The sequence below is a fragment of the Conger conger genome, chromosome 8, assembly GCF_963514075.1.
Source record: "Conger conger chromosome 8, fConCon1.1, whole genome shotgun sequence".
NCBI classification, from domain to species: Eukaryota; Metazoa; Chordata; class Actinopteri; order Anguilliformes; family Congridae; genus Conger; species Conger conger.
This window is the reverse complement of record NC_083767.1, coordinates 63,963,439-63,973,083: the sequence shown is the minus strand read 5'-3', so window position 1 is coordinate 63,973,083 and position 9,645 is coordinate 63,963,439. Positions and strand designations below refer to the sequence as shown.

At 46.4% G+C, this 9,645-nt stretch overlaps 2 protein-coding genes across 2 annotated transcripts in view; one reads left to right on the top strand and one right to left on the bottom strand.

Moving 5' to 3' along the window:
• lrp10 (low density lipoprotein receptor-related protein 10) overlaps positions 1 to 66 on the bottom strand; it is a 5,668-nt gene extending 5,602 nt beyond the window's left edge. The window contains 1 exon segment of the mRNA XM_061250776.1: positions 45 to 66. Within this exon segment, the coding sequence (XP_061106760.1) occupies positions 45 to 66 (22 nt within the window).
• A 4,553-nt stretch (positions 67 to 4,619) lies between these two features.
• mmp14a (matrix metallopeptidase 14a (membrane-inserted)) overlaps positions 4,620 to 9,645 on the top strand; it is a 21,028-nt gene continuing 16,002 nt past the window's right edge. The window contains exon 1 of the mRNA XM_061251191.1: positions 4,620 to 5,085. Within this exon, the coding sequence (XP_061107175.1) occupies positions 4,990 to 5,085 (96 nt within the window). The 5' untranslated portion in view covers positions 4,620 to 4,989. The remainder of the gene's footprint in view (positions 5,086 to 9,645) is intronic.

Here is a 9,645-nt window from a genome sequence, read left to right as displayed (position 1 = left end):
GATGTTTTCAGGGGTGAGGCACAGATGTAGGTTTGATATCTTACCAGAAGTGGAGGCCAGCTCCATGCCCGGCACACTGTAGAGAGATTGAGAAAGGCCATGTTCTGCTTTAATGTGTCCCAGAGTATAGCTCCCAAACACACACACACACACACACACCCACACAATATACTATTCACACAGTATACATACACACACTATACACTATACACACAAATTCACAGATAAGCCACAATGTTAAAACCACCTACTTAAACCAGTTTTTTCATGATTTAAATTGTATGAACTAGTCTATAAAGACATCCTATTCAATATATGATGTGTGTACTTATATAAGCAGATAATCATAAGTGAATTGCATTCAAAAGTTTAATTTAATCTTATGAGCTCATTGGGAGGGGGGGTGCATTGTTTTGTTCTTTAAATGTCTGTTCATGGTGACGTCTATTTTACCAGATGCTCCAGGACCTTTAGAATTCTTATATTTAACAAATATGAAAAAATACACACTACATGCAACACACACACACACACACAGTAATTCTCACCTGTCACACACACACATACACACACACGCGCACACACACGCACACACACAGTAATTCTCACCTGTCACTCACACACACTCACTCACTCACTCACTCACACTCACACACTCACACACTCACACACACACACACACACACACACACACACACACACACACAGTAATTCTCACCTGTCACACACAGAATGCACAGAATCCCAAGGACACAGGAAACGGCTGACATCTTTACTTTTCTTCTGTCAAATGATGACATTTATAAAATAAAACCAAAACATAAAAAAAGGAAATGGAATAAAAATACATGTGCTGAGGTGAAGTCACTCAGTCTGCCATGGTCCACACTGTTCTGTTCTGTTCTGGGAAACCTGCAACGAGGAGACACACAGAGAGGTCATGCGTTCTGCTACCACCTATCTGTCAAACTGCGAATGAACCATCAACATGTCAGTCATGTTCACCACTAAAGCAGACCTAGAGAACAGTACCATGTAACTATTAAATAGAGCTTTCTTCTGGAGAACAGTACCATGTATCTATTAAATAGAGCTTTCTTCTAGAGAACAGTACCATGTAACTATTAAATAGAGCTTTCTTCTAGAGAACAGTACCATGTAACTATTAAATAGAGCTTTCTTCTAGAGAACAGTACCATGTAACTATTAAATAGAGCTTTCTTCTAGAGAACAGTACCATGTAACTATTAAATAGAGCTTTCTTCTAGAGAACAGTACCATGTATCTATTAAATAGAGCTTTCTTCTAGAGAACAGTACCATGTAACTATTAAATAGAGCTTTCTTCTTCAGGTGGGGTTGGTGCACCACCTACTGTGCTGGAGTGTGAGCCTACTTACAGGAAATTCTATTTACCAATCCACACACTTCCCCCTGTCTGACTGACCGCCTCAAACACACTTCCCCCTGTCTGACTGACCCGCTCAAACACACTGCCCCCTGTCTGACTGACCCGCTCAAACACACTGCCCCCTGTCTGACTGACCCGCTCAAACACACTGCCCCCTGTCTGACTGACCCGCTCAAACACACTGCCCCCTGTCTGACTGACCCGCTCAAACACACTGCCCCTCTGACTGACTGACAGGCTCAAACACACTGCCCCTCTGACTGACTGACAGGCTCAAACACACTGCCCCTCTGACTGACCCGCTCAAACACACTGCCCCTCTGACTGACCCACTCAAACACACTGCCCCCTGTCTGACTGACAGGCTCAAACACACTGCCCCTCTGACTGACCCGCTCAAACACACTGCCCCTCTGACTGACCCACTCAAACACACTGCCCCCTGTCTGACTGACAGGCTCAAACACACTGCCCCTCTGACTGACCCGCTCAAACACACTGCCCCTCTGACTGACCCGCTCAAACACACTGCCCCTCTGTCTGACTGACCCGCTCAAACACACTGCCCCTCTGTCTGACTGACCCGCTCAAACACACTGCCCCCTGTCTGACTGACCCGCTCAAACACACTGCCCCCTGTCTGACTGACCCGCTCAAACACACTTCCCCCTGTCTGACTGACCCGCTCAAACACACTGCCCCTCTGTCTGACTGACCCGCTCAAACACACTGCCCCCTGTCTGACTGACCCGCTCAAACACACTGCCCCTCTGTCTGACTGACCCGCTCAAACACACTGCCCCTCTGACTGACAGGCTCAAACACACTGCCCCCTGTCTGACTGACCCGCTCAAACACACTGCCCCTCTGACTGACCCGCTCAAACACACTTCCCCCTGTCTGACTGACCCGCTCAAACACACTGCCCCCTGTCTGTCTGACTGACAGGCTCAAACACACTTCCCCCTGTCTGACTGACCCGCTCAAACACACTTCCCCCTGTCTGACTGACCCGCTCAAACACACTGCCCCCTGTCTGACTGACAGGCTCAAACACACTGCCCCCTGTCTGACTGACCCGCTCAAACACACTCTCCCTCCTCCCAGCCTACAGTATCACACGGCCCCAGGCCCCAGGAACCCCGTCCTCTCCAACACCACCAACATGAGCCAGCCTCCCCCTCCGATCAGGCTTCACCCTATTCAGCGCAGAGCACGCCGCTGCTCTGGGTGGCTTTGCCTCCTCGGCCCGTTTTTATTATCTTACCGGCTATCATCTGATACAAACTCTGAAAGTCGATTATATAATCCGACATCAAATTCAGCGATACACACGCCTGCTCCCACCCGGCTACTGGTTCGGTGCTTAGATCCATCTGTTAACATCTTAAACTAGTAGCGTTTACATCGGTATAGTTATCTCTTTTCTGTAACTTTCAGAGGATGTCGCTCGTGGGGTTAAGAGGAAGTAAGCGTCGCTGTCGGGTAGCGTGTTAAAACAAATTTACCATCCGTCCAAATTAAGATAACCCGTCTTGAAAGCGAGTGAAGCTTTCAATGCTGTGCATTTCGTGCCGTTTCCCGACCGAAACGGCACGAAAGCAGACTTTTACAAATAAAAACACGCCAACTTCCTGCCTTACGATCGCGCTGCCCAGCAATGACGTAAGTTAAGACATGAACTGGTTTCGCTTGCTAACCAGTTAACTTTCGAATCGAAAAAAGCATAATTTAAAGCTTGGAATATCGTTTAACACGGTTTTTTTATCTGGTGTTCAGGTAGTATATTCCCGAAATTCTATTTAAATATTCAACTTTTCACGTTCAAGGCCGTTCACTTCCACAAACTTTCGTTTCTTCTTCGTCTGCTAGCTTGCTAACAGCTGCTGGAATCCTGTAAACTTTTCTCGACATAGTCCTTTAATTTGACTTAATATTTCGAATGTAGATGTAAATACACATACTATGACATGTTTAATTCATACAAATATAGGTTCAATAGTTCAGAAAAATATGGAAAAACACAGCCTGACATATTTATAAAATGTCAACTTACGCCTTCCCCGTTTTGTTGACATCCGAGTTCTGTGCAACTTCCGTGTTGTCCGCTGAGTGACGGGCTAGAGACCGCCCACGGAACCGTTGCTGTCAAAATTATCTTTCATTTCGCAACATATAACAAGAAATAATTAATTTCAATCTGGCACACGGGGTTTTGCTGTCTTTACATAAACACTGACTGCTGAAACCAGAATAATCACATCCTACCTACAACGATGCCACGCTAAACCATACTTTTACCAGCAGATGGCAGTGTTGTCGTGGGTGTCGATTGACTTTGCCACCATTGCACTTCCCTGAGAAAGTAAATTAGGTATATAAAATGTCTAATAAAGCTAAAATAGCGAGGAAATACCGCGCGTATTATTTATAAACCGTTGTTTATCGGAAACGTTATAACATTACGCATTAATGTCTTTTGAGAAGCACACACCCTTGCTGTGTTTTATAATTATCTTATGGGAAGTTAAATGCGCAAGCCCGCCGGTGGTTGCCCGCATTCCCATTGGACGTTTATATGTTTAACGATGATGGTTCCACGTGCCTTTTTACCCCCAATTATGTATGTTCGTTTTAATTTTTTTATTTGTCTTTAGTTATTAGTGTGTGTTTAATTGTTGCCACAAATGTTATTTGTTCCCTGACTTGTCATGTATATGTGTTTTTTCACAATAAAAACAAATTACGGTTCCATGCATGTAACCTTGTTTATTAACAAGCATCCTTTAAAGACAAAAATACAACCACTGTTCCAAAAGCAAAAACAAGAATCTTTTGATACTGTTGTTGCTCTTAATTTGCTGTATTAATGTGATTTTCTGTGGCTACATAAATGACAGATTTATTCATGACAAAAATGTCATTATTTTTGCCTCCGTACAACTTGAGTGTCGAAGACCATCGCGTACCACGGGCAGTCTGCAGTAACAGGCCCTGCATTTAGGAGGGCCGGCGGAGGGCGGGCGCATCCAGCGCGGGCGGTCAACCTTTTTTCCTTCTTTCCTGCTTTTTTCCAAGAGACGAAAAACCACAAGGGACAGTCAAACTACCACGTCTGCAGCTGAGAGAGAGAGAGAGAGAGAGAGAGAGAGAGAGAGAGAGAGAGAGAGAGAGAGAGAGAGGGTCAAAATAACCTGGCATAAGTACGAAGAGGGAAGCGAGAGAAGAAACAAAAGAAAGTGAAGAGACGGTATACAAGCTGAACAGAACAGATTATAACTTTTTACGCGCGGGACTACATTCGTTTAAAGCAGGATTTATTTTAAAGACATAAAAGAGGGCATTTGAGCGATATGACAACATAAGGCAACCAAAAATATTTGGAAACTTTTTTTTTCTGGCGCTTGCTGCGAGAGTAACACTTTTTTTCTGTCTTTTTTTATTTTATTGGATTTTATTTTTATGTTTTGACAAAAAAAAAGCCAAAAAGCCACAGCGTTGGGTACGATTAGTTAGTAGTCACAGAGGAAAAACCAAAGTATTGCATTTTGGGAGATCGTTGTGTTACTGAGTGGCCAAATGGTGCCCCGACTCGAGATCTCCAGACAGCTTATTTTGCTCGCGCTGGTATGTGGGCTCTGCACGAGGGGAGCGACTCAGGACGTAAAGGCGCAGGTCAGTCTCGTGGTACCCTCTTTCTCTCTTACACATACACATACCGAGACAGACACACACACACACACCGAGACAGACACACACACACACACACACACCGAGACAGACACACACAATGTGAGATCGAGGAATGAAATGACCGTGCCCATTAACGCATATATGACTTGTAAAGTATGAAGTAATGAAAATAAAATACTGTAACATATTGAAGTGAGCGTTTTTATTTTGATTTGAACTGGTGTTGGTATCTTTCAAATTTATTTTTATGGCATTTTTATGTTTCTTCCCCGCTGTGCTAATATGAAGGTAGCTTATGAGATGAGGAAAGGTGGGATAAAAAGGCGACGGATTGCAAAATAACCTAAAATAAATAAATAATAATAATTTAGGAAGAATTCTAAGCGAATTCACGGATGGAAAAAATATCCTGACTCCTGTGTTGTGGTCTGATGGGGGGAGGGGACAGAACGGGTGAGGCTGTGAAAACAACTCCTAGACTTGGTCAGAAAGAAAAAGAGAGGAGAGGAGAGCAGAGGGGGAGGGGAGACACAGACAGAGAAAATATAATTGCCACAGTCTGTTCAGAGTTAAGGCGAGAGCTGGGCCGGAAACAGCGGATGCGAGTGAGGAGGAGATGGCCGTATCTCCCTCGCGCTAATAATACGCGCTCAGCCGCAATCCTGCCGCGTAACGCAGCAACGCCGTTAGCGCATTAGCCTGCATGAAGACAGATAGAAGACTGACAGGCAAAATATCACTTCTGATGCTTAATAACATTGATAGATAGTCTGGAGCTGTGCCCTAAATCATGGGAACCAGAAGTGGGGGGTCCAAGCGATCTCCTCACCATTCTGGAACTCTGGGGTGAGGTGGGTGGGGGACTCACTTTTGACCTGGGGCATCAGATGGCATTTATATAGCGCCTTTATCCAAATCACTGTACAATTGATTCTTCTCCCATTCACCCATTCACACACAGACACTCACACACCAACAATGATTGGCGGTCATGTCAGGAGCAGAGGCGTGTTGCTCAGGGACACTGACACACCCAGGGTGGAATCGAACCAGCAACCCTCCGACTGCCAGACAACTACTTTTAATGTCACCCCCATTGACACAATTATAAAATATTACTAATAACATTAATTTGGAGCATTATCCTACCCAGCACCCGACCATGGCAGCTCACAGCACTCACTGCTCATTCCCAAGTGTTCCCTGTTCCATAGCATTCCCAAGTGTTCCCTGTTCCATAGCATTCCCAAGTGTTCCCTGTTCCATAGCATTCCCAAGTGTTCCCTGTTCCATAGCATTCCCAAGTGTTCCCTGTTCCATAGCATTCCCAAGTGTTCCCTGTTCCATAGCATTCCCAAGTGTTCCCTGTTCCATAGCATTCCCAAGTGTTCCCTGTTCCATAGCATTCCCAAGTGTTCCCTGTTCCATAGCATTCCCAAGTGTTCCCTGTTCCATAGCATTCCCAAGTGTTCCCTGTTCCATAGCATTCCCAAGTGTTCCCTGTTCCATAGCATTCCCAAGTGTTCCCTGTTCCATAGCATTCCCAAGTGTTCCCTGTTCCATAGCATTCCCAAGTGTTCCCTGTTCCATAGCATTCCCAAGTGTTCCCTGTTCCATAGCATTCCCAAGTGTTCCCTGTTCCATAGCATTCCCAAGTGTTCCCTGTTCCATAGCATTCCCAAGTGTTCCCTGTTCCATAGCATTCCCAAGTGTTCCCTGTTCCATAGCATTCCCAAGTGTTCCCTGTTCCATAGCATTCCCAAGTGTTCCCTGTTCCATAGCATTCCCAAGTGTTCCCTGTTCCATAGCATTCCCAAGTGTTCCCTGTTCCATAGCATTCCCAAGTGTTCCCTGTTCCATAGCATTCCCAAGTGTTCCCTGTTCCATAGCATTCCCAAGTGTTCCCTGTTCCATAGCATTCCCAAGTGTTCCCTGTTCCATAGCATTCCCAAGTGTTCCCAGTTCCATAGCATTCCCAAGTGTTCCCTGTTCCATAGCATTCCCAAGATTTCCCTGTTCCATAGCATTCCCAAGATTTCCCTGTCTGAAGGGACCACCTGTGGACAGTAACAGAATGCCAACTGACTGCCTTTTCCTGGGAGGGACAGAACTGCTTAATACTATGGCTCTGCATTTGTGGTGTTTGATGTACCGTATGTATGTGTGGTAGTGTTAGTGTAAGGCTTACATTTAGTGCTAATGGTAGTGTAACTGTTAGTGTTAACCCTAATCCTTGAGTTAGGGTTTGTGGAAGGGTTAGTGTTAGGTTTGGTGTGCACAGCTGCACAGCTGCAAAAGGGTGTAGAGCTGACCAAGCCAAGCCTGGGGGGAACGGGGTTAGGGGGGTGGGGGGTTCAGCCAAATTCCACCACTGTTTTCCCAGGTGCTGCAAACCTGTGAAAGCCAGAAAGACATCAGCTGAGCCAATCAGGCTGCACTGCGCTTACATCTACGGGGTTAATGTGCATGTTTACGCTTATATTTATGGGGTGTTGGGGTGCGGGCTGGTGTTGGAACACAGGGCTGGTGTTGGGGTGCAGGGTTGATGTTGGGGTGTGGGGCTGGTGTTGGAACACAGGGTTGATGTTGGGGTGCAGGGTTGATGTTGGGGTGCGGGGCTGGTGTTGGGGTGTGGGGCTGGTGTTGGGGTGTGGGGCTGGTGTTGGGGTGCGGGGCTGGTGTTGGGGTGTGGGGCTGGTGTTGGGGTGTGGGGCTGGTGTTGGGGTGTGGGGCTGGTGTTGGGGTGCAGGGTTGATGTTGGGGTGTGGGGCTGGTGTTGGGGTACGGGGTTGGTGTTGGGGTGTGGGGTTGGTGTTGGGGTGCGGGGCTGGTGTTGGGGTGCGATGTTGGGGTGTGGGGTTGGTGTTGGGGTGTGGGGCTGGTGTTGGGGTGTGGGGCTGGTGTTGGGTGCGGGGCTGGTGTTGGGGTGCGGGGCTGGTGTTGGGGTGCGGGGCTGGTGTTGGGGTGCGGGGCTGGTGTTGGGGTGCAGGGCTGGTGTTGGGGTGCGGGGCTGGTGTTGGGGTGCGGGGCTGGTGTTGGAACACAGGGCTGGTTTTAGAGAGGCAGGTTTTTATAGGGGAGCTGGGTCTGGGTTTGTGCTCAAGTGTAGGGTTGGTATTTGGGATGGTGGTGTGTAACTGGGTCAGGGCTCTCCGTTGGCACAGAGAAGGGGAACAACTGAGTTTCCTTCCCTCCTGTAGTCTATTCCCCCTTTTCTAGACCCATTTCTGTTTCCAGTGGAAAGCAGTGAGCAGTTATTGCTGCGTTGCCTTCCCTGGGTTACTGCTTGGTTTACATTTTACATTTTTAACATTTTTGTCATTCGGCAGACGCTTTTAATCCAAAGCAATTTACAAGTGCAAGTGCCTTGGTTACCACTGGGTTTCCTTGGTTACTGCTGTGTTGCATTGGTTAGTGCTAGGTTGCCTTGGTTATTGCTGGGTTACCTTGGTTACTGCTAGGTTGCCTTATAGTTCAAGATTGTAGTGTTATTGAGTATAGTTTAAGAATGTCGTGTTGTTGAATGTAGTTTAAGAGTGTCAGTGTGTAATGTTTTTGAGTATAGTTTAAAAGTGAAGTGTAGGTGCGTGTAGTGTTTTTGATTATAGTTTAAAAGTGGAGTGTAGGTGTGTGTAGTGTTATTGAGTATAGTTTAAAAGTGGAGTGTAGGTGAGTATAGTGTTATTGAGTATAGTTTAAAGGAGCACTGTCACACTTTTTTCAGTTGAGCTTAATCGGATTAAATGCTTAAATTATGTGTGCAGTGTAGCCTTTTTCTAAACATGGGGCAAACATGTCCATTCACTGTTTGGCTTGAATCTCCAGCCTGTGTTTCCCAGAAGGTAACGGGCGCTCAAACTCCACCCTTGAACACAGAGACTGGTTTATGGACGGCCACCCATCCAGGCGATCACATGACACTCCCAGAAAATACGGCAACGTTAGAATACAGATATCACAGAGCCTAACTTGACTGGCCTGAGCGATATGACGGACAGCTCTGACTTCACCGAGTGAGAGGATGAGCTTTCCGATTTTGTTGAAGAACCTTACAGTTTTGAACCGGAATTTACTGAGGAAGAATTGAGTTAGTGATAGAGACAGTAAAGTCAGCTCGCAGGTTCTGTGATATCTGTATGCTAACATTACCGTATTTCCCTGGGAGTGTCATGTGATCGCCTGGATGGGTGGCCGCCCATAAACCAGTCTCTGCGTTCAAGGCTGGAGTTTGAGCGCCCGTTAACTCTGGGAAACACAGGCTGGAGATTCAAGCCAAACACGTCCAGTGACGTTACTGGTATCAGTGTGTGTGAGCATCCATGTGTGTGAGCGTCGATGTGTGAGTGTCAGTGTGTTAAAGTGTGTCACAGTGTGAAATGTCATCTTAAGGCCTGTTACGAGTCATTTCTGGCTCTGCCTTCTACACACTTTTTAGAATGTGTTCAGGGGGGTGGAGTAGGTGTGTACATCTCATTTGCATAAAGTATTCTATTCTCTAACCAATCAGGTGCCGGCAGTATTCCCACTTTCTAAATGAGCCAT